Source organism: Apus apus, chromosome 1 (assembly GCF_020740795.1).
Source record: "Apus apus isolate bApuApu2 chromosome 1, bApuApu2.pri.cur, whole genome shotgun sequence".
Classification (NCBI taxonomy): domain Eukaryota; kingdom Metazoa; phylum Chordata; class Aves; order Apodiformes; family Apodidae; genus Apus; species Apus apus.
The window spans coordinates 170,299,787-170,324,669 of record NC_067282.1 but is presented as its reverse complement, the minus strand read 5'-3'; the positions used below and the strand labels follow the sequence as shown (position 1 = coordinate 170,324,669).

Here is a 24,883-nt window from a genome sequence, read left to right as displayed (position 1 = left end):
ATCTGGGATGTTGGGAAGCTTCTGAGTGTGTCAGGATCAGAGATGAACCAGATCAGGGAACCAGGATGTGTTAGTGAACCATTCTCTTGTGCTACTATGCTAAAAATCACCTGGAATTAAAAACAGGCTGAAAAAATAGAATTAATAAAACACGTAGAAAATTATCTGAAAAAAAAGAATGAACTGAGATGAATAGGTTAGAGTAGGATGCTAAATTAATTTTCAGAAAAGAAGGGGAAGGTCTGGAAAACAGCTGTAATAATGAAATGAAGAAGGTGAAGGAAAGGTCTACCAGAAATCTCTCACAAAGGACAATTTAGGAGAAAATGGAGAAAGTGCAGGAGGCACAACAGCTAGAAATAGAAGGTAAACTAAAACGCATCTGAGGAGGTTCAGAGGATTCGTGCAATATCCTGTCACTGGATAAAGTCACTGGGCACAGATCATAAATGACCAACACTGAAAAAAGAAAGCAGAAAAACAGGAGAGAGCAACAGTCATGACTGATGACTGTGGTGAGGAACTATGCCCAAGAGAGACAAGTGCTAGACTGAATGAAGAAAAAAGATAGCAGGCTGCTTCCTAAACGCCAAAACAAAGCAGGCAGTGATAGGAGTGAAGTACATTCTGGACACTGTCTGAGAACTCCTACTAACTGATACCCATCGATCAACATCTGATCTCAGTGGAGTAAGATACAGTAAGCGAAGGTGTCCTTTAAGGAGATAAGAAGACTGAGACAAAGGGCTATCACAAGCCTCTGGAGGTGCTTACAATCAGAATAAACCAAAAATGAATAAGCAAAGACCAAATGTCCTCCTAGCAAACAGGATAAATTTGTATTCAGCAGACTGGAGACTACTGTAAGAATGCTAGGAAATGTTCAATTGAGATGTCTTTCAGAAGTCCCTGAAATTGAAGCTGTAAAAGAACTGCAGCTGGGCTTCAAAGTATGAAGGAGAAGACAGATACACAATATCCCATTCAGTCTTAAATTTAGAAAAGTAGTCCAAAATGTAATTCTGACAGAGAAGCGAAATAGTGCATTATTGTATAAAATTAACAAGCTATGTGATGGTGCAAGAAACTGAGTGACAGGCTTGACTGACTAACACTCAGCTACGGTGCTCTTCCTAGTTAGAGAGTAATGTAGGTAAAGTGAATATAGATATGAAGTGAAAAAGGATGTTTTTATGGAATAAGATATGATACCAGTAAAGTGTCAGTTAATTGTTCTTATAGAATTCCTTTTCCCCTGACAACTTGAAATAAATTTTATATTTTTGCTGTCTTTTTCCAGTTAGAAACCTAGTGGCTTGAAAATGCCCATTAAACGTGTGTTTAATTAAATTAATTTAACTTAAAATTAAATAAATTAAATCAGTTTTGTGACCAACTAGGACTGACTTTTTAAAGGCTGAACTTCCACAGGCACTACCAAAAAAAGCTGCTCCACAAATCCAAACGAAACTTTAAAATGTAATCCAAAAGAAGAGAGTCTACCCAGTAGCATTCCTGCTCAGAATTGAGTAGCTTTAAAGCTTGATGAAGTGCCTTTAACACCTACATGTCTTTCTCTAGTAACTAAAGGCAGCAGTTGTGGCAATCAAACCCCCATCTCAGATGCCTTGGTTAATGGTCTCAGTAAGGCAGGATTCATGCAGTGACTTGCATACAGCCAAATAAGCACGGGCAGCAGAGCAGAATTTAAGAATTCCCAATTCCCATTCCTGCACTGAGAAACAATTATTTTCTCCTTGAATATTACAGTGGTTTCTGGACCTAGAAGCAAGCTCACATGTACAATCATATGGGAAGAAGTCTCAAACAATATTTGTCATCAGTATTGTGTCAAAGGCTTGAACTCACATTAATCTAGAAAATGGTAAAGCTCCACTTGTTATTAGCCACCAGTGAGTTACTTCTGCAATGACTGCCTTGAGGAGAGGAAACTAAATGCAAGTATCTGTTGAGAATTAGTAAATCTTTCAAGATGCTGCTCTGGAGTTCCTTGAGAAACACACCATCAGCTTATGCCCTAGTCTTATTTCCCAGGTGCCTGTTGAAATGCACTGGGAAGGCAAACCAAGGCAGACAGGATGAATAAATAAGATAACTACATTAGAGGAACCAGAAGAGAAGAAATGGAGTGTGTCTAACTGTGGAAAATAAACACAAGGAAGAGAAATCAGAAGGCAATAATCAAGCACACATTCCCTGACAGAGAAGGATTAGTTTATTATGTTGAACTAAAGCATGGATATGAAAAATGAATCATACAGGTATAAATTATTCATGTGTGAAGATGTTTCAGTCATTAAGATATTTACACCGTGACTGAAGCACTTACACACTATGTTGATTTATTGCCTATGTAATTACATAAGATATACCGATGAATGTTTGCATGAAAAACGCTCCAGATTTTTGATTTTGTTAATATTTTTTCTCCCTTTTGAGCACTGCATCTCAATCAGTAGAAGAGGCTTGATTAAAATCTCCCAGAGGAAGCAGCATTGCTTTCCACATGCCAATACATTTCTTCAGCTACATAGCAGCAAACCTTTTTTATTTGACAACTTAAATCACTGGCAAGAAGGGGTTTTATACTGCTTACACTTTGATGACACATATATATATATTTGGATAAAGCAAGCAGTGTCACTACCCTCCTTCACCTCAAAAGAATTGTAAATTGTTTTGAAAGTTAAAAAAAAAAAATTTAGCCTACTACAGTGATCACTCCACATGTCTTTCTTCATGTCCTTGCAAATGTATGTATCTGCTAATCCTTACCTATTCTCATAGCTTGTTGAATCCATTCAACAACTTGTGGGTGGTGGGGGGCAGAAAATCTCTTTCGGTTTCCCACAGTGGGGAAGCCAAAAGTAAGATGCTTGTATAAGGCAGTAAACATTGTGAAACATTACTAATAAATGCCCTAAAAAGGGAAAAACTTCAGTCATAGCTTGCAATCAATAATGACACTAAATCCACAGGAACGCAAACTTTATTAGTTTATGGTGGGGCTTTTTTGCTTCTCAAAACCTTCTTGTACTTAGAGCTGGGAAGTGCTGCTATACCGTGAGCTTGTTCCTGTAGGAACACTGAGCTCTGTGGCTACTATCTGTGCTCTGCAGCTTCTCACTTCTCTAACTGGAAGGTTTTGGGTGCTTTCTTTTTTTTTTCATAAGTCATGGCAACACAAGGTACAAATAATGTCTCTGAGCAGCTTAAAAAAGCCAGACAAGGAGGATGGATGTCAAAACACATTTTGACCTGAAAGAGTCAGCTGAACCAATTGAAGCACAGAGCTCCACAAGACTGCTATTGATCTTGCCTGGATGCTGCTGTATCTTGCAGCAATGATGTGAATGACAAACAAGTGGATACCTTGCTATCTCATACTAATTTTTCTCTTACTGAGATTCTTCCCTATGAGGTGTTGAGAAACTAAGAATTTTTTCACCTTATAATTTTATATAGCAGGTCCATATAGCCTTCTCTGTTCTTGTTGTGATTCTCTTACTGAAAGTATAAAAAAAAGTGAGTCTTCTCTGGTTCTGATCAATAAATAAATGCACAGTTCCTCAAACCTTACAGTGCTCTCCATCCAAAGTTTTAATGCTTTTGTAGCAATACATTCACAGATCTACATGTGTCTCACTCCTATCAAACCAGAAGCCAGTATTTCACAGAAATATTTTTCTTGGTCAAAAAACTGTGTTCTCTGCTCCTCACATCTTTCTTTATTATTTTCTTACAAAATCTTTGCAGCCCACAGAGAGAAAGCAGAGGAATCTCCCCTTCAGTTAGGAGCTTTCTTTTGTCCATTCAGTTCTTATCAGTACAACCAATTCTTTACCTTTTTTCTCTTTTTCTGTAACCCTAATTTTTATACCCATTGCCTCATGCTGTACACATTTTATACCCAGTGAGCCTCATGCTCAGACTAGTCAAGAAAGCACAATGTTAATTAGAACAATGGGACACCCAGAATATATTTTCAGAGCAGCAAACATAATTAAGCTCAGGTCATATGACACCTGGATACCTTTCTATAACCCCCTGAAACAAAAAACCTCTTCAATCCTAAAGTGCAATTTCAAGTACCAATACCCAAAGACTCGACCATTAGTTGGGTAGGTTGCAGGGGTATATTTTAGTAAAGTTAAGGAAGATTGTTGAGTACTGGAAAAAAATCTGAAAGCACTGATACTTTCTCCTTTAAGAGAAAAACATGGAACATTCACAGCAGACCAGTTTGAAGAAATCAATTTGAATCCCCCCATCACTCCCAAATGCCCTACACTTAATTCTCACTTTCCTTTACTCTCTCCGTGCTCTTTTTTTAATTCACAAAAATCAATGATTCTTTTCCAGTACCAGCTCAGCAATCATCTATGCTACAGCACTGATATATTTGACACAGTCGTTGACTGTTCTCCAAGGAATCTGTTGAGTAAACTCTCCTAGAAGGACCCTCCCATGTCCTTAAATGCATAAATGCCCTGCAAGTTCCTTGAACTTGTTTTCACAAAACTGAAGCAGAATGTGTGTGGTGGGGGTGTATTTATGTACGTGAACTAGTGTGAGTTACAGAAAGGGTTCACCATTACAGAACACCCTACTGCAGTCGATTCTTACTTTAAAAGGGTTGAGACAACCAACTCACCACTGTCAGCACTCAGTGTGCAAGTGGAAGGTACTTAGAAATTGCAGTGCTAAGACTGAGGTATAAAGCACAGAATAGGATGACAGCAGTCCCAGCTCCTGCGTCCAAATCTAGGCCTTTATTTGACTTATCTCAGTCTCAGCCGGTATTTACAGAATAGTCTGACAGTGGGGGGATGCACAAGCAGGTGTAGTTTGTGTCAGCCCATTCAGAATCAGTGTTAGGGATAAGCACTCCTGTTTTCTCTCTTTTATATTTTATTTCTCATTATTATTTATTTTATTATTTATTTCCCCCCACTTTTCTTTTACAGAAATGGCTCAAAAAATCAGGTGTCAGACATACCATAGATTTATCACCAGGAGCTTTGCCATTCTTTTGGAAAGTTACATTGCTGAAATCCAAAAATCAAGAGCTGACATTTCTTACTGGGCACTTAAAATCCATGGCCAGCTATACAAATGTGAGCCTGGGTAACCAACCTAAAGAACAGGCAGAACTTCTAACAGACTGGATGAATTTCGTCTTTGAGACCTGTGGCTTTTGCAGTAACACTCTCCATTTTGCATTTTCCTTTTATAGCATTTCTCAGCTGACAGTGCAGCAACATAAAAGCACTCTGATTCTGTGTGCATTCACATCCATTTTTCTTTAGCACTCAACAGACTATTCATCACTGTCAAACAGTATCTTAAACTGCACTTAATGAATCTTGTCATCCTCCATGTGGTTTACTTATTGTATTCATAAGGATATTAATTTTTTAAAATTAACACCAACCCAGAAAGAACACTCCTTGTGTCCTTTAAAACACTCTCTTGGTAAGACTGATACAGTTACTCTTGTCCCAGCTCCTCATAGCAGTAAGATTGTATTCCAATCTGAGACAGTGAGATTCATAATCCCTTAGCATACCTTTCAGAGTCTCCACTATTTGCCTTCCCATGTTTTCCTGAGACTGCCCTAGTGATAAGTGGCTGATCTCCTCCAATTGTCTGCCTTTTCCATAGTCTCCAGCGAAACAAGAGCCAAAACCAGTGACTTTACTGTGCAGGAGAAAGATTTGCTGGGATTGGGGAAGCTTTTCTCCATCCTTCTCCTTCCTTTGTGCTTTACCCCACTAACACCTTTCTTCTTTTTTCCCCAGGTTTGTAGTTCATCAGGTCACAGATGCAGAGATGAAAAAACCCACTTTCGGCACCATTTTCCAGCCACATCCTAAAATATTCCTTAGGCTATTTTGCTAACATTTTTAATTTCCTTTGTAGAGGCATTTTCATTCACTCTTAACACCAACTAGATGATTAGCTAAGTTTCCCTTATACACACAGAGCTGACCTATGTTATTTAAAACACTAAATTTTGGGGGGTGGGAGGCTGCTTATTTATGTAATACCCTTTCCTTGCACACTAAAGATAATCTGATCTCAATGAATCCCTAATCACCATTTTGCAAAGAAGTAAATAATAATTACATATTTTTTTTAAGATTATCTAATTAAGAAACTGAGATTGGGATCATGGGTCAATGGTTTCAAGAGGGAAAGCAGCAGCAAGCAAGAGAGGAAGGAATAAGATTTCTGCAATATTTAAAGGGCAGAGGAAGAACATTCAAGATGCCCTACAGCTGAGTAGCACCATTATCACTCCTTCAGAGCAGTATTATTTGATGCCTCATACTTTTGTGACTGTAAAGGTCATAACTGAACCACACACAGGGCACTGATGCACAGTACTGGCCTTGGTATTCTGTTCTACTGATATTGCATAATATTTGCACCCTGGATTTGTTCATGCTTCGTTTAGCAGAGTAACCTTTTTTCATCTCAGATCTTATGGGAAAACTAAAATCAATGTCAGCTAGCAAGCTCTCATAATGATTTCTGAAAAGCTAGAAGTCATTGACCATATTTCTAATTCTCCCCTGATATCCAGAATGCAAAAATATTAAAAAGCTAAATAACATGTGAGACTTCACCCTAAAATATGTTTTGGAATTGAATAAACTAGCATTATAAATTGTAGGCAATATTTGGAGAAAGAGAGTGGTAGTTTCTTTAATAATAAAACAACTATTTAAAAATTAAATATTGTTCTAAGGATCAGTGGCAGTCTCAAAGGCCCAACTTAGAGCCTACCATAAAATATGTGTGCTCCTTACTGTTCCCTTGATGATGGAGTGTCTGTGTGTTTCAGGCAGGCAGTAGAGTGAGCAACAGTTGTTCTAATCTTACCCAGCTCATTTAGAACTAGAGGAGCAAAAACAGTACTAAGAAATATACTGGGTTTTTTCTTATTGCCAGTAACAGCATGGCACTGGAGTGGCTGGGCTACTAATTGAAAAAAAGGCCACAGAGTCCACAGAAAAACACGAAAGTGCTGCTCTGGAAAAAAAGCCACCAACAACATTTTACACCTTCTCACCTTTAGAATAACCTGATTTCAAAAATGAAATATAGGAAAAATTTCAAGAGGATGCCAGCAGAATGAGTGATGGTGAAATCAGAGGGACCTCTCAACCTCACAATGGAAAACAGAAACATTATTCTCTAAATGAATGTGCCACCTATCTCCTCCCCTATACACAAGCAATTTCACATTATTGACAATTGACTGGCGCAGTCTTTCCACCTTCCTCTTCTTGCTTCCTGCCTGCAGTTCATTTATATGCCTCTAATTCAACTAGGTTCTTCAAATCAAAAGCTTAGGAGCTGCCTTTGCCTAATTTCATACATCGTGACCTTAGCTCCGTCATCCTTTTCAGCTCAGAAATGCCTGCTAACCAGCTGAAGAACCATCCCTGCCTTCTAAGTGCCCACACCAGTATGGGTGGGGACATACTCAAAATCCACTTGTGGACTTTCTGAGCCTTACTCTCATGGTCAGACCACTAAAGCCTGCCTCAACCCCTTCCTCTTGAAAGACTTTCCCCAATTCTTGAAACACTCTTTCCTCCTTTTAACACTGTCTCATGCTTGGGCATCTTTCATTTTTACTGGGTCCCTTTTCTGCTCAAAAGCTGTATTACAATGCAATTTCTTCATTTATCTGTATCCTTCTTTTCACATGTCCTCTTAATCTAAAACCCAATTTAACTCATGCTGAATTTACAATAGAGAAGGGACATGGTGGATGGAGCCTAAACAGAAGATCCTGGATCTGACTCTCTAAGCCTAGTCTGAATGCTTTTAAAGTAGGACCAGGCTCTGCAATTCCTTTCCTTTGTAACCTTGAACACTAACACTACATAGAAAATTCAGGTGGCACTTCAGAACTACTGTAAACTCAAATCTCCACCTGTGATGGCAGCGCATAGTTTCAGAATGTGGAAGCCTATAAACACACCTTAATGGTCAGCTTGGCAACCTGGGCCTCAAACACCACTTTTCTATTGAAGGATGGCTCCTGAAAACTGTTCTGAAACACCATATAGCATCAGATCAATTGCAAAATGTTTGCAGAAGTTAGCTGTGATGGAATTCTGCCTGCATTTCATTCCAGGAATGTAACTCACATATAATTCCTTTTTTAAAGCATCTCCCAAAATAAGAAACACACCCCTCCTGCCCCCCCAGATGGTGTAAATAACATGCAAAGTCCTCTGCTGGGACACTACAATACAAAACACTATTTTCTCTACTGCAGAAAGCATAGATAAAATCATAGAACCATAGAACCATGGAATGGTTTGGGTTGGAAGAGACCTTAATCATCATCCAGTCCAAACCCCCTGCCATGATCAGGGATAACTCTCACTAGATCAGGTGCTCAAAGCCCCATCCAATTTAATCTTGAACACTTCCAGGGAGGGGGCATCCACAACTCCTCTGGGCAGCCTGATAGATAGATAAGATTTCTCATACTTTTTTTTTCTTCCAAGTAGGACAGGAAATAAAATACACAAGAACTCTGATTTCTTCAAAACACTCCAGCTCTTGCACAATTCTGTACCTGACTAATCAGAACAAATAGAACAAATAAGGACAGTGTAATCTGTATCTCTGCCTGCAAACTAAGACACAGCTGGTGTGTCAGATTCTACATCTGCCAGCCTCAAAAGTATGCCTGCAAATACACACTACAATAGATAACACAAAGTGCTGCAGTACCCATAAATTATGTGTATTTGCCATAATGACCCTAAGTTTCTATCTAACAGGAACAGCAATAATTAGAATGGGGCTGGATTCTCTTCAGAAGCCTACAGAGCACAAAGCCCCTTGCTGCCAGCACTTGGCAGATGGGAACAAACACTGCAGACACTCAAACTTTGTGTGGAGCTGACAGTTCCCATCTGCCCATGGCTCTACTAGGATAACAATGTCTTGGATAATCCCAGAAGCTTCAGAGCAGAGGTGTGTGTGCCCTGGACAGCTTGGACATCTCGGTAAGAAAGCTGATGTGCACACAGAACAGTTAAGGCAAATAAGGACATGTCAATGCTGTGGTAGTGAGATACCTGAGCTGTCCCAGTCTCTGCCATGCTGGTGGGAGCTGAAGCCCTGGAAGCAGCAGAGCCACAGAGCAAGGTGCCAGGCCTGTGACAGCCACTTCTGCTTCTCACGAGGGTGGCTGACCCAAGTGCAGCCCCACTCGCACGTGGCTGGGCTGCTTGGCAGACTTGAGATGTATGTCTATGGGGACCTCAAGGGGACCTCTGTTCTGAGCCACACTGTCTCACACATTCATGATTAATTTTGCATGCTTTAGTGATCTCTGCACACCAGCTAAGGGCAATCTCTGCCTTGGAAAGCTAACCTCAGGTGTGCTTCTGCTGACCAGGAAATCATCAGACTTGGTTTGGTTGAAAAGACAGGAGGTTTCAGACCTGTCTTACACACTCCTCTGCAAAGCCCATTAGGTAGTATAAAGCAGAAGAAAATTAAAAATTAAATTAACTCTTCATCATTGTCCACAACAAACAGTATCAATTTCTGATGCTACAAGTTTGTGCTATCATACCAGTTTTTTCCCAAAAAAACTTTGATCTCTTTTTAATAATCCACGCTCTAGCACAGCTGTCATAAATAATTGGTGCTTTAGCACAGCCACAGTATAAAATGCTGCCATGGAGAATACTGAGGCTGAGATCTGACCTTGATATTTATGCACGGAGGAAGAGAGTGAGAGTTTTGCAGCTCTCAGGGGTTGTGCAGGATATTTTGCCATTCAATGCCAATCACTCATGAAATGAAACTTTGGTAGAATGAGTTGGGAAACAAGTTTATTAACTGCCCTCTCTTTCCACTCTGGTATTGCCTGAGCAACAGTTCAGCAAAAACATTTCAAAGAAATAGAGAAAGTAATTTAGGTAAATTGCCCTCAAACCCAACACAGAAGCCACGGTTCTGAACATACGCTCTTTGATCCCACATTGCAAAAATAATTTAGGATTGCTTACCTGTTGCCTATATATTTCCAGCTTTTCCCTTCCCAGTTCTTATTCTGAGCAATACAGAAACAGTACTACTGGGAGTATTCACACACTTAAAGTAAGTTTCTATATCCCCTGTTGTCTGCAGTATACACTTCCAGCAAAAACAATTCCCCATATTTCTTCTCCAAACATCCCAACCAAGCAATAACCTCTAGAAACCCAAGCACCCCATAACTGATAAGAATTCCAGCAATGAGAAGTGCACTCTTTCATCTGCTTCCTTGGTAGGCAGCTGCCAGGCTTGCTGCCAGCCTCACCCTTGGCAAGGTTCCCATGTGTCCCCTTCTTTGCTGCAGGACAAGCCATTTGCCTCCTGCCAGAGCAGCTCCTGCTGCCAGGCCTGAAGGGACTCCGGGTCCCCTCATGCCCCTGGTCTGATGACTTTTTTTTTTCTTTTTGAAGATGTTCTAGTGCTCAGAAGGTACACAGACTTGTAATTCAGTAATCAATGAATTTGTGTAAAGAAGAAACTGTGAAAAGCCTTTCCAGAGGTGTTTTGTTTTTTGTTTTTTTTTTGATCAGTGCAAATCTACCCAAATTCACCTAAGCTGTAAAGACCTTGAAAAATTAGAGGTCACAGTGCTCAGAAGAAGGCTATTCCACTCAACACTGCTGAGCTGACTGAAACAGAAAGACTATGTTTATGCAAATTGTGAAATCCCAAATGAGGAGTTGATTAAAATCAGCAGAACATCAATATAAATCATAATAAATATACGAGCACATTAAAAAAAAAAAAAAAAAAAGCTCAGAAGTGTCTGTTTACAAACAAAATGCCATTAAAAGGAAAATATTACCTTCACCATGTGGACACAAAGCACTTGAAACTTAACGTAACCCCAGAATGAATATTGCCTGGATGAACTTACTCTTACCTCCCTTCTTTAATTAAATAATCACATATTCTTTCTTCTTCAAGAGCCTCATGTGGAAGATAGACAGTGACTATTTAATGAGCAGCAACTCCCTTCCCTTTTTTTTCCCATGCTCATGCCTTAATTACTAAACAGTGTTCTCAACCTCCTCTGAGCATATATTCTGGGGGGAGAGCTACTGTATGGTGCAGCCTCTGAATATTCATTACAACATGGGTTTATTAATGATTGTATCTTATAACCATCCTTTAGAGCAAAAGCAGGGTGTTTTCCCCACTGTATAGATAAAGAAATGAGGTTCAAAGAAATGAAGGTCAAAAGCATCCATTGGTCCAGAGAGGATGATTTGAGACACGTATGCTGGGATTCACTGCACCAAAACGCAGGGATCTATAGGGCAGACCTGAGGTAGCTACACCTAAGCCAGAGGCTTAAACTCCCTCTACAATCATCAGAGAAAACTAGCATTTAAAAATATATTTAACCTGCCCTAGTTTAGGCATCTACATCAAGATGAGATGATTTCTCTCACTTGACTGTTTTTCAGATCACTTAGTACTTCGCAGCAGGTGATGGATGAAAAATGTATGCAATCATTCTAATTAAAATCTGTATCATAACACATATGCTGCAAGGCATCTGAGTAAAGCTGCACGGGCATCTTCAATTCTGGCGTTTCCCACCCCTGAAGAGCTGAACTGAAAGGAACTTTGCAAAGACAAGAAAATACATTCCCCAGTATACAGATTTTTTTTTTTTTTTGAAAAGTCCTCACAATATGCTGCTTCTCCTGAGCTCACTGAGCTGTATGAATTCAAAGACTTCAAATGTAGCTCAGTCTGGGTGGATTTTCACTGGGATAAGCAGAAGAGACTTGCTTGAAAAGGCTCTTCTTTCCCTCAACCAGTGCTTCAAAAAGACACGTCTGTACAAAGAAAAGATTTTCCAACTATTTTTTCATAGGCAAAACAACCTTCTCAGAACTCATTCTCAAAACTCATTCCTAGAAATGGCAGAACGATTTTACCTGAAAATGCTGAAAAAAAACCACAAAACCTGAAGCCTTAGGCAGTTACCTGGAGGAAGGTGAAAGAGAGACACAAGATAAACCCTAGTGTAAACTGCTGATATTTTTCCTCCTTAAAATCATGGGTTTAACTGTGGGGCAATTTACCAGTCTCAAAATAGCCATTCCTCCTGCAAGAGGGATCATAAAGAAGCACAGAAAGGACAAATCCTTTCTACTTTGCTTTTCCTTTGCAGCTGTTTTCTAGTTTAAACATAGCAGCTGATCCTTCTCCCACATTCCATATCCAACTAAAGCATGGCAGTATGCATGGAGACAGAGGAGCAACACCAATGCCTTGTCATGATTTATAACATCAAATGCTAATACTTGAAATCCAGTCTGATATATGAAAGCCAAAAAGCAAATAAAATGAAATGTATGGTGGTTATTCATCTAAGAGTTTCTCTAGCCTGCTTGAGGGTGGAGACTTTTGCTGTGATCTAGATCCAAACTGGGACAATCTATAGAACTTATCCCAGAACAGGTAACTTCATGCATGTACACCCTGTGCCCATGCAAATGCTGCTCAAGTACTTGGAGAGATATATCTCAGCAGAAGGGCCAAGAGAAAATGGGCCAGGCGTGTTCTCTTTTTCATTAGCAGACAGGAGAGGACTGAGTGGTTACCACTGGGTGGGACTAAACAGTGTGAACAACACTATTTTTAAATAATCTGCATCAGAGTTAGGTAATTGTAATACAGGTCTTTTGTACATTTCAGACTTGAGTTGGCTGTAGAATCTCTAAAGTAGATGCTCTTATGCTGACAACGAAATAGAACATTGTTTTAGTGGTACAATCATTGCTTAAACTAGAAGAATGTCATGCTGATGGAAGTCTTTTTCTTTTTAATAAACTGGGTATCCATTTGGTCAGAACTGAGGAGTGGAGCAAAGAAGCAGAGTTCTGCTGTTCACTTCCCTGTGAGCAAAGCTCTTCAAACACAGGACCGGAGCGAGATTTTTCTCCCTTGGGTCTTACTATAAATGTCAACTGAAATAATCAAGAGTCTTCCTACTGAGTCATACTGGCCTGGGCCAGGCCTTGGTTAGCTTCATGAAAGGCACCTGACCTAGGAATCAATAGTTCTTATTCTCATCCTAAACATTTCAGATGACAGCAGCACTGCAGCACTGCTGGGCCCAGGGATTAGATGCGCCTCATGTGCATGGAAAAATGACTAAATTCCACAGAGACAATCACCTAGTGGAGGGGATTCAACAATCAAGATAAAACTACACATTTAGCTAAAAAATGCAATTCCACAGTATTTAATACCTGAATATTACCTTTATTTTAAAAAGAGAAAGTTAAATGTGAACAACAACAGCTTAAATGTGTAAGTTGCTAGTGGCCTTCCTGAGCCAAAAAACGACAGGAGTAATTGCAGGGAGAGTTTGGTTTAGATTTTCTTTGCAGCTATAGGGATGTTGTGCCAAAATCATATTAATGACAGAGTGGAAACCACAGGATCAGTGTGTCTGCAGTACATGTTTTGTGTTTTTGTTTTTTTTTCTTTCTCTCTTTTTTTTTTAAGCTGCTTGAATCTTTTAGATTTCAATTAAGAGCTCAGGCAAGATGACCTGAATCAGCAATAGCTTTTGGATTAAAAAAAAAAAAAAAAAAGGATAAAGAAAAACCCAACTAGGAGCTTTTACAGAAAGTGTTGAGGGACTTCCTAAGTAATATAAAACAAGTCCCAAAGCACTACCTCAAGACGTATATATCACCATCTTTTAATATATATAATCTTGGATTATCTGCCCGGAAAAAAAAAGTGAAACTAACTCTGTAATCCAGAGTCAATATGAGTTATAGATGCCTGTGTTTAACACAATAGGAAACTTTACCCTAGAAAGCCCTTTGCTTCTCATTAGCATCTCCATCTCTGTTCCCCCATTGTCTGCCTCTTTGCTCCCCAGAGCCTCATTGCCTCTGATGCCCTACAGCCAATTTAATCTACTGGCAAAACCCTTCTCTGCTTCCAATTTCATGCAGGCAACTTGAGGGCCACATGACTTGACTCACTTCCAAGATAAGAGTGCTTTTATACCGGTGTGGGTTCTGCATGTAAAAATGCAGTTTTATCAGGCAGGGAAGAAATATCTGGAGGCACGTAAGAGGAAGAAAGAAACCTCAGCTTGCCACAGTTTCACCTGTAACCTTGGGAAGCTGTCATATCCTTCATTACTCATCTCTTCAGGAGGGCTCAGCACTCTTTTCTTTGGCTGCAGTGAGCCATGATTTTTCTGCTAGTGTCAGAATTGCAATTAAAGATTAAACTGGTGTATTGTCTAGGTAAGTACTCTTCATAAAATCACTCCTACCCTCTTCTCCTCCAAGAAGAAAACAGGTAAGAAACCTGGGAGTCAGGTGCGTGCCTTTGGTTTATTTCAAATGCATGTGCAGTTCTCACAGAAACATCATTTCATAAGGGTCTCCCAGCATCTACATTGAAATAGAAACATGACCAATCAATAACAGCTGTCAGAACATTCTAGCTAGTGTCCCTACAAATGAGAATCATGAGACTCACAGAAGGTCAAACACCATCACTGTGAGTCACAGATTAAAAAAAGAAAAATTCAATGATTGTTTTGGCTGAATGTGGGGTACCACACGGAGCAATCTAGTGTTTTTGTCTCCTTGGAATGGAGGCAGGAATGCAGCCTTCTGCTGTTGCTGCTGCTGCTGTTTCCTTAGAAATGGGCTCTTTCAGAGACAGCTTCTGGGGTAACAGACCAAGTCCCTTCTACTATAAAGAAAATAAAATCTGTCCCTTACTCCTTAGTCTCTCAGATGACTGCAGTGCCTCTGAACCAAATCCAAGGCTGATTTTTTTTTTTTTAATTGGATTTTTTTCTGATAATAGATCTCTTGCATTCAATTGCATGGCACATGCAGATGATCCTTTAATCTCAAAGAAGCTTAATTATCATCCTCTTTGTAAAATTTTCACACCTGCATTCTCAATTTAAGTACTTTGGCTACCTGTTCATTTTTTTTCAGACCAGCACAAATTAGGATACCTCATTATCCTTGTTAGTCAGCATGCTAAATAACAGATAATCCATCTTACTTAAAGACCTCTTGACTAACTTCCAGCTGACCAGAGGTATGAGCATGTATTAGAGATGGCAATTCTCTTCATGCTGCATTTCATGGCAGATCTGGATAGCCCTCATGGAAAGTGGTAAGATTTGATCAATTCTTTTTTCCCACCTCTTACTAAATATATATGAGGGTTATTTGCTCCTTCCCTCCACTTGCTTGAAGCCTGGATGGCAGACAGGAGAGGTTATTACAGCAAACTCCTCCTTCCATAATTTGTTTTAAAATACTTACTAAAAAATGATCAAATAGCGTATTTTTAATAGGCAGAAGCTGCTTCCATTTAAGGATCCAAACCCTTGAATTGTCATCTAAAAAATTCAGACCATGTGCTTTGTGAGGGGATAAGAGGACAGAAGAGGAAGGCTCTACTGTAATCAATGTCCATCATGAAATATATTAGATATTTCTGGTTTTTTGTAATTGTACACTATTTAGACTAACTGCATACAAGTACAGGCTTCACCTTCCTCACAAGTCCTTGAAGACAAATTCGTCCATTGCTTTCTGTACTAAGTAAAACATAGAATATTTTATAGATGAAGTGGAACTTGGAAGATAATACCAACCCTCACACACTCCCTTTGCCCCCTCCCCCTTTTCCTAGTTATTTACGACAAATACATAGTATTTTTAGTTTTCTGTTACAGGGACATCTCATGTCACCTTTACAGTTTTTTCTCCCACACAAAGCAATGTTTATTAAGCTGCTTTTAATGAGGCCACGGTTTCAAAAGCACTAGAGGGAAAAGCTAATTGGACCTGTTAGAGTAATTTGTAACTTATATGGCTCAGCTAAACTCCATTTATTTCTCTTTAGGGATGATCAGGAATTTTGTAAAGGAAGAAATTTCTGTAAGATTTATGAAATCCTTGTAAAATATGACAAGTCCTCCCTCCTGTAATCATCTACTAGCAACATGGCTATCAAACTGTATCAACAAATCACAACCAGGCAGGGAAAGAAAGAAAGAAAAAATATTTCTATAGGGCAAACATACTTGGGAATCATAGACTTTTCTCATGAACATATCTTGATTTTAATTGCTTACAACTTACAACTTGGCCACAGTTCAAACATGTGGTGTGATTTTTTCTTATGACTATCAGCTCTCTCAGGCTGCATTTTTTTTTGGTCCCTTAGTTATTTCAGCTGAAATAGGCCAGCTGTGTCTGACAACATCATTAGGAAAAACCATACTGGTTTGCCCTTACACAGAACAATATTCTGTAGGCTTTATATTGAAAATTCATGTTCTCTATGTGTCTTCATTACCTGACAGTCTGGCACAAAGAATCAAGAGGAGAGCCAAGAGGAGGGGAGAGTAGGGCTTTCTGGGCAAGAAGGGGAGGAACTGAGGTAATAAGGTGACTGGTGTGAAAAGAAGCTGCAGTACAAGAAACTTGGGAATGGTTTGCTAAAAGACAGAGACAGGAAAAATGGCTAAAGGAGGACAGGCATGAAAACTGCAAAAGGCCTTTATGGAGGGAAATCAGCAGTGTGAGAGAAATGTGTTGGAAAATTACCTAAGCCTTACTTGACAAAAGATAGAAGAAAAAAATGGGCTGTAAGGAGAGGGAATAGCATGTTGGGGATTTAGGACCTTCTAGACAAGAAAACGCAAACTAGGTCAGTAAGGAAAGGGAGAAATCAAACAGCTGCTGGAAAAAAAGATAGTAATGCAGCTAGGAACCAGGACAAGAACAGAGGAAAAAAATATTATGCTTGCATGAAATGGACAGTGAGGAACACAGAATCCTGAACCTTTACAGTTCTCCGCTGTCAGCAACTGTCTTTACAACCCACGGGTGACACGCGTCTCTCAAGTCTTCTCTGGTGCCCAGGAAGCACAGGTGTAACTGTGCTGGGCAGCGGTAAAGACATAATGTCAGAAAGTTTTTCCCACAGAGAAACCTAGGTGATGATAGACAAAAATGTGCCAACGCTCTTAAGAGTGTAAATACACAAACACTGGGAAATGACAAACTGACAATTCCTCAAGCAAAACAGCGATGCCATTAATTAGATAAATAGTATTTTCTTACAAGGCCCCATTCCACACCTCTTTAACTACTCAGCAGTCCTCATGATGAAACAAGTATCCTATCCATACGGCAAAGCACAGTAAGCATTGACAGAGTTAGCAGTGAATGAATTGGGTGGCAGGTGTTTAAGGCCTAAAAAGGAAATTGCAAGAAAGAGGTCATGGAATATGGAGGAGACACCTAAGTGCTGCTTTTTTAAACCATAATGCCTATTTACCCATTTATCTCAAGGTGTCAAAGGAGGTAGTTATCTTCCTTTAAACCAAGTAAATAGAGTAGATTAAAGCAGGTAAACAAGCAGGAACTGATGCCTGACTAAGAGATATCAATCCTCTTGTAAATTCATGACAAGAATCAGTGAAGTCAGCATGTCATATTTAGTAGAAGCATGAGAGATGAAGGGTTAAAAGCAATAACCACCACTTGCTATTGTAAAAATGCAGTCCTGAAAGCCATAAAATTTGGTAGCAGAAAAAATCACAAGCCTCAGACTTCTCTGAATAAAAAAGCTTCTTTTGGTGGCCAGGGATAAGTCAAATCCAAAAACATTTCTCTTTTGCTAGACGAAGTCCTAACAAGCTAGCACTCTTACTGTACACATCCATGTCTGACTGTCAGATCATACTGATGTCCCTGATGCTGCCATCTGGCACTGACAGCAGAAAGCACAAACTGAGTTTGATAAACAAGGAACTTGCAAAGTTAAGATGAGAGACTAACGTGCCATAGCACATACATTTAAATATCTGCTTAGTTTGTAAAGTGTGAACAGGAATCGTGCATTGGCCTCCAGGAAAAACAAAAAATTCCACTTTTTTAACCTAGTGACACATCTGTGAGTGAATATTTCTGGAACTGTTAAAGAGATATGTCTATGCCATCTTCTGCCTTAAGAAAGAGCCAAAATATTTGGAATGACCTTGGGACACTGAGGTTTTCTCCTTGAGATCTGCATATTGCTTGAAGCACTCAAACTGTGGCAGGAAAAAAGGAAAAAAAAAAAACCTCAGGGGAAAAAAACACCAGGAAATTAATAATTTTGCATTCAGACAAGGATCTGGGCAGTGCCTTCAATGAGCCCATGGTCACATACTGAAGACAAAAAGAAAATTCAAAATTAATAGCTGCATAAAAAGGTTATTATCTCTTGTGACTGCATTGCATGCACACCAAGCTGGACAGAGGCTGAGCAATCTCAATCCTGACATTCCCCAGACAGCATGTTCAACTTTTTTACTTCAAACATTGTCTTTCAGCATAATTTGTGTATGTGTTTGTGTAGCAGTATTTAAAGTAGAGTAATACTTCAACTAATACAGCTGTTGTGACCTTTGCTTTGCACATGAATTTTCATTCAATCTGTCTCTGAAGCAACATAAGTGAGGAAGCATTCTTTAAAGGTTTAAGTAATTAATATTTAGTATTTCAAGGGATCTAGGTCTATCAGAGGAGACCTGCAGTTGCAGTCAAATGCTAGAGTAAGCTACCTATCTGTTCTGTCAAAGACTTGTAAGAGCAAAGGAAATGTTAATTTTAAGTTTGTAAAGAAACAAAGGGCAGTGTGGAATCCTACAGGCTCCCTGACTTCTCTTCAACTTTAAAGGTATTGCAACATTTATAAGGTTTATGAGGATTTGAGTCTGTCCTTGGAGTCTCTGGAGCTCCTATTCCTTGGTCTTTTAAGACTCTATAGCTCTTATAGGTCTCCACAACTCTGGATATGCTTGAGTGATACTGCTTTATGAAACTTAAGGGTCAGCCCATAACTTCTTTTTTCTCCTGTATTTCTTGTCTTGCATGAACTATTGTAAATCTACACTGGATCACAGATTACCTCACCTGATGTGTAAACCATGCAAGCTATCTCTCCCTATTTTTTGACTGAATGGGTGAACTTAAAGAGGCAAAAGGCTTGGGCAGTATTTACTAAACTGCTGTCAGATTTACTAGCAAATGATTACATTAATAATTCCCTTTTTAGAAAGTTGTATTAGTAGTGAATGTTGACTTCCGAAAATTGAGGGTTTTAGTCTAGCTAAAGTTGACCAGTTCTATGTCAGGGTGACTCTCTCTGGCAGCTTGGGACTTAGAAAAACCTGACTATATCTGTTTCACAGAGAACAATTCCAGGGTGCCACATTCCAGAAAATCTATTCTGGCTCAAATAAGTGCCAGAACTGTTAAAGAAGCCGGAGAAACATATGGAATTTGAATGTGCAATATGTTCATTCCTGAAGACCACAGAGTGGTTTGAACTAAGAAAAACCCCATGAACAGATGAGAGAGAAAGATACTGTGTCTCTGAGGTGCAAATAGCTAACAAAAGCTCACTTTTGTGCCTGGCAATAGCTAAGAGTTTTGACTACAGTATCCTTGATTCAAAGATTATCCCAGTAAGAACATCCAAGTTTTAAAAAGTAGGTGGCTCAAAAGCTCAGCAGCAGCAATTTATGAACTAGAGTTAAATATAAATTTTATGGGCCAGCATTTAAACTCAAGATAGCCATTACCTTTGAACTTTTCTGAATGCTTCTTTTCAGAGTAAATATGGAAGATTACACAAACAGATGCAATCCCAATTACAGAGACAACAGAGAGCCCAGTAGCATCATGGCAGTTTTAGAAAACCTGAAGGGAAACAGCATCTGCTCTGCTTCTTAATAAATGTAGTGGTAAACTTTTATTTCTCATTTTAGACAGGGGTAGTGTGAATCTCTGCAGCTTGTTATTAGCATTGCATTCTAATTCTCATTTCTCACTCTAACTGATGATGCCTGTCCTACAGCTTTCAAGCTGTGAGCAGGTCATTAGGACGCTTCACCCAAACCACTGCCAAACAGTGAGAACTTGAGTCTTCCCAACCTACGTTTATAGCTTGGAATTAATACTTGCTCTCTGGTTGCCACAGGAAAAGATTCAGGCTGCAAAATTACCTTGGCAGTGGCAGCAAGACATTGCTAGCCACCTCTACTTCCCCATCACGAGTGGCACAGGTGTAGTCATATGGCACAGAAAGAGCTGAAATATTCAGACCTCTCCCACCACTGGATGAATATACATGATCCACACCACCATAAAGGTTGGACACTTCAGGTGCAAGGATTACTAAGAAAAGTGACAAAGCCCACAAAGTTTATGTTACTTCCACACAGATGTGTGTAGGGCAAGTCCATCTCCTCTGCTAACACCAAAGTGCAGCATTATTAAAGCCTCTCAAAATTAAAAAAATGCAGGTAGTTTCCTGTAAAATCAATGAGTATAAGCAACCACACTGCTTCATGATCAAAGGAGGTGTTTTGGAAGACTGCTGCCTCCACAGCTTCTAATGTAACTTTTATCAGGTTTTAAAATATTTTCTCAGAGATTGTTTTCCTAGTTTCTCCAGAAATTATCTTGGTATTTCTAAACTGCTACCTCCACAACTTCAAGTGTAACTTTTATCAGGGTTTAAAATATTTTCTCAGAGATTATGTTTTCCTAGTTTCTTCAGAAATTATCTTGGTATTTCTAAACCCCTATTATTTCAAAGTCTCTTTGAAACTATATGGCAGCACACTCTACACTCCAACCTGGAAACACTTTCAGCAGAAAAACAAAATAAAAGATCTAACAAGCTAACAACATCTCTTCCAAGAGGCTGAATTAACAAGTTTATTTCCTAGGCCCCAGCTGAGCAGGATACTCTAGGATGTATTTAAGCAAGCACAAGTATAACCCCAGAGAGTCCAGTGGGACTAGCCACATCTCCTACATTATATACACATTTAATTACCCTGCACAGAAGCGCTGGGTGGTTTTTCTATTCCAGTTTGTCTAGGTTCCAGAAACAATAAAATGTACAAGCTCCCCAGGTGACCTCTTGATGACTTCAGGCGAAGGAACTAAACTTCAAGAAATACAGCACCTTTGAAACAGTTTATGCTTATAGGAGTATAAAAAGTCAGTTACACACTACAGGAATGTAGCTGAAAAATAGTTCAGGATTATTTTCTTCATCTAGTGTAACCTTTTCAAATCAAGTTCCAATTTCATGCTATGAGAATATATGTTATGGCTTTTTCCAGTTCTGGCCACATGGGATGTGACTTCACAGGATACAGCCATCTGCTAACAGAAGAAAAGATATTAAAGCTAAACTACTAAACCAGTTCAAGCACCAGTTATTGATAAGCCACCTTACCCAATGTTCTTCCTCTTGTTTTAGCCTATTTTCATATTCATATCAATCCTGAGGTAACATTACGAAAAGCTTGCCTTGTGGGTAATGGAAGAGTTGGGGAAGAGAGAAACATTTCAGTAACTCTGAAATTTCTTTTGATGGCTCATATCCTCCCTTTCATGTTACTTCCAACTCTGACATCACTGCTCTTGAGCAGCAGTAAGTGGAAATTGAAATCAGCACTGTTTTCCTAGGCTAGGAATCAATGGATTTTCACACCACTGCTGGAAACCTATGCAGGGTGTGAAAAAATCAAAACCTACTGGGAGCCAGATAAAATCTAACAAAATCAGAATGCCTTAGAAAGAGAACCACCTGGATTCCTTTATTCTTCCAGACATTGCAGGACCACTACGCCATGCAGTTGCCAGAGTTTGATAACCTTTTCCTTCCTACTTTCTGACTCCAGAAGTTTTAGGTTCTTCTACCTCCTTAAGATCCATAGGATAAAACATATATCCAGTTTTTTTACTGAGAACAAAAGGGAGATAGCAGAGTTTATTCAGAGAGGGAATGACATGAAGAGACCAACTGGTTGGTACTGCCTGCACAGTTATAAGCCTGAAATTTCCAACAAAGATCTGCATCCTTCTGCACAGAGCTCTATCCAGTTAACACCAAAAAGAAGGTTGCCACCTTGAACAAACTGAAATTTAGAGCAGAACTGAGCTTCTCATCTTGTAGTCTTGTCCTCACACAAACCTCCAAAGGTTCCCTCTCTGGGGTATGCAGGAGAACAGGGATGGGAGTCTTCTCTGAAGTGCAAGCCAGGGGTTCTTTTTTCAATGAGATCTTGCTGTTACAAGAAAGAGGAGTATAAAGAATCTGGTTTTAACTGTGGTAGTAGATAATATTTGGTCACCCATCATCTTCCAAAGAAAAAGAAGAAATAAATGGAAACACCTAAATTATAGCTCTCTTCAGGTTACAAAAATCACCTGCATTTCCATTTTCTACACAGGAGGCTCCTGCCCAGAAACTGAGCTGTCACCACCATTCTGGATGTGAACCTTGCAGGCCTGCCAAATGCCAAGCAAACCTTTCACTCCATTCTTGATAGTTAAGTAAGCAAGGGTATATATTATAATAATAAAAAATATAAATCTGTGTCTTGGAGAAGAGCAAAGAAAGCTGTTCCAGAAAAAATAAATATCTGACATTATTCTTCTAAGTATTAATCTTCACCAATGCTTTGAATTTTGACAGTGCTATTTCACAAATTCCTATGAGGCTGCTTCACTGTTATGCTAGAAATCTGAGTGTGGAACTGAGAAGGAAAAGAAGAGAAAGGTTCTCAAACAGAGAAATATTTTAGCTTGACTGGTGACTATTTCTGTCTTGCTGCCATGAATTTTCTCTGCCTTGCAAAAATGGAGGGGATATGACACCTTCTAAAACAAACGGAAATTACTCAATCCCAGATCTGTTGTGAAAAATCATCTCCTCTCCTTGACTTTCCAAAAACCCTCCCATACCTTTAGTGAGTTCAATCAAAGTTTGTATAAAGCATAAGCTCAGTTTTCAAACCATGATTTGCCACCTCTGCAGTTCTTAACGACTTTTCGCTTACCCGTTCTTTTTTTCTATGTGGCAGTTTTGTGGCTTTTTAATAATGTCTTGGCCACCCAGCAGCACTGGTAAAAGGCAAAAGAATTCCTGTAAGAGCAAGTAAACCCCTCTTTCATGTGACATACAAACACTTACACTTCATTAACCTTTGTTATAAACTAGTCACTGGAAAAGTTACTTTGCTAGAATCCACACTATGGTTTCACTCTACAAACCATGAAATGTCAGAATGCTAAATTACAGCAAAATACTGCTCACCTCCTCATGAACCCAAGATTAATGATACGGTGCAGGAGGGAATAGCAGTGCTACTGGGAGCCTAACAGGTCACGATCACTTCTAAAATAGCTCATCAAGAACAGGCAGCAAAACATGGCAGATGGTTCCCACAACTGAAGCCCCACTTCTCAACCTACCCATCACTGAGACATCATATTCAACCAGCAAAGTTGCCTCCTGTCCACATTGTTTGAGAATACTCATGGCTTCAGTGTGTGTTGTTCCAAGCAGTCGGATCCCATCAACACTCAGCAGCCTGTCCCCAGGTTTGATTGTGCCCTCTCTGAAGGGAGATTAAAGGAATGATCTTTATTAATATAAGCAAAATTTATTTGGATAACACCATTTTTATGCAAAGTGGTTCTCTCACACCCTCTCTGACATCCATCCTTCTTGCCTTAACACTTAACATTTACTATGATGGGGAGAATGCTCAGAGGGCGCAGTGGAAAGGAAATTGCTTTAATTGGAAAGTCAGCGACTGGAAAACAGCTTAAGAGATAGCTAAATTATCAAGTCATGTTAAACTGCAACTAAGTATAGCTTCTACTTCAACACATGCTTTCTTTCTGCTTTGTCCACACAACTCCTCTTTCATACATACATAAATACCTCCTTCCCAGATGTTTTCTTAAAAATAAATATCAAGTGCAAAGACACAGGTTCAGATACAGATTGCAAAATATGAACATCCATTTAATGACTTTCTTAAAAAATATCCCTTAGCTGGATAATTCAATTTTTCTTTTCTTCCTACCTAAAAATAAATTGGCTATAAATATACTCTGTCTCCCAGGCTTATCTCATAAAGTATTCAGGATTCTAATAGAAAAGTAAGTACTAATGTTGTCAGCTCAAAACTCAAGGAGAAAAACAAGGAAGCAAAGGGGGTGAGTGTGGCACAAAAGGGAGGGACAAAAGACAAACACTCTCTTGAAATGTTTGCTTCTCGATTAATGTGTCCAAGGTAAAAAATGTTAACACAAGCTGAAGAAAATCAGCCTGCTTTATGTAATTTTTGAAAATATAATTCACACTTACAAATAAAGTGAGTGTTCTTTCTTTATATAGATACAAGATGGTCTTACATACAAATATATTAATTGGGCAAAAACATAAATCAGTACTCGGAAGCTGTCCAGGTGAAGATATCTCTGAACTCACATGCAAGTACATACAAACATCCTAAAATAATGACACAACAATATACAAACACGACAGTATTTTTCTGAAGTACAAGAGTAAAAGATTGTGGTCTTAAGAGTATGAAAAGCATAATAAAGACCTACACTGGTTGTAAGAAGGCTGCAAAAAAATATGCTCTGACCTATTTGTTTGTCCTAACACTTCAGCTTAATTTTTTAAAATGTTTAATGGGAAAGTCATGCAACATACTACATTAAAGTTCACACATACCATGATGTGCTGAGCCTCTGTCATTGCCTGTTACTGTTATTATTACAATTAAACGCATAAACCATGAATTTCAAAGGAACAGGAAAATCTTTAGTGCAAGGGTGGTGAGACACTAGAACAAGTTGCCCAGGGGAGTTGTGGAAGCCCCATCCCTGGAAATGTTCAAGGCCAGGTTGGACAAGGCTCT

General features: G+C 39.2%; 1 protein-coding gene across 1 annotated transcript in view; it reads right to left on the bottom strand.

Annotated features, from left to right (window-relative positions):
* The window catches only part of GRIP1 (glutamate receptor interacting protein 1), a 226,280-nt gene that overhangs the window by 49,460 nt on the left and 151,937 nt on the right, over positions 1 to 24,883 (bottom strand). Inside the window, exon 7 of the mRNA XM_051607939.1 lies at positions 23,418 to 23,563. Within this exon, the coding sequence (XP_051463899.1) occupies positions 23,418 to 23,563 (146 nt within the window). The remainder of the gene's footprint in view (positions 1 to 23,417; positions 23,564 to 24,883) is intronic.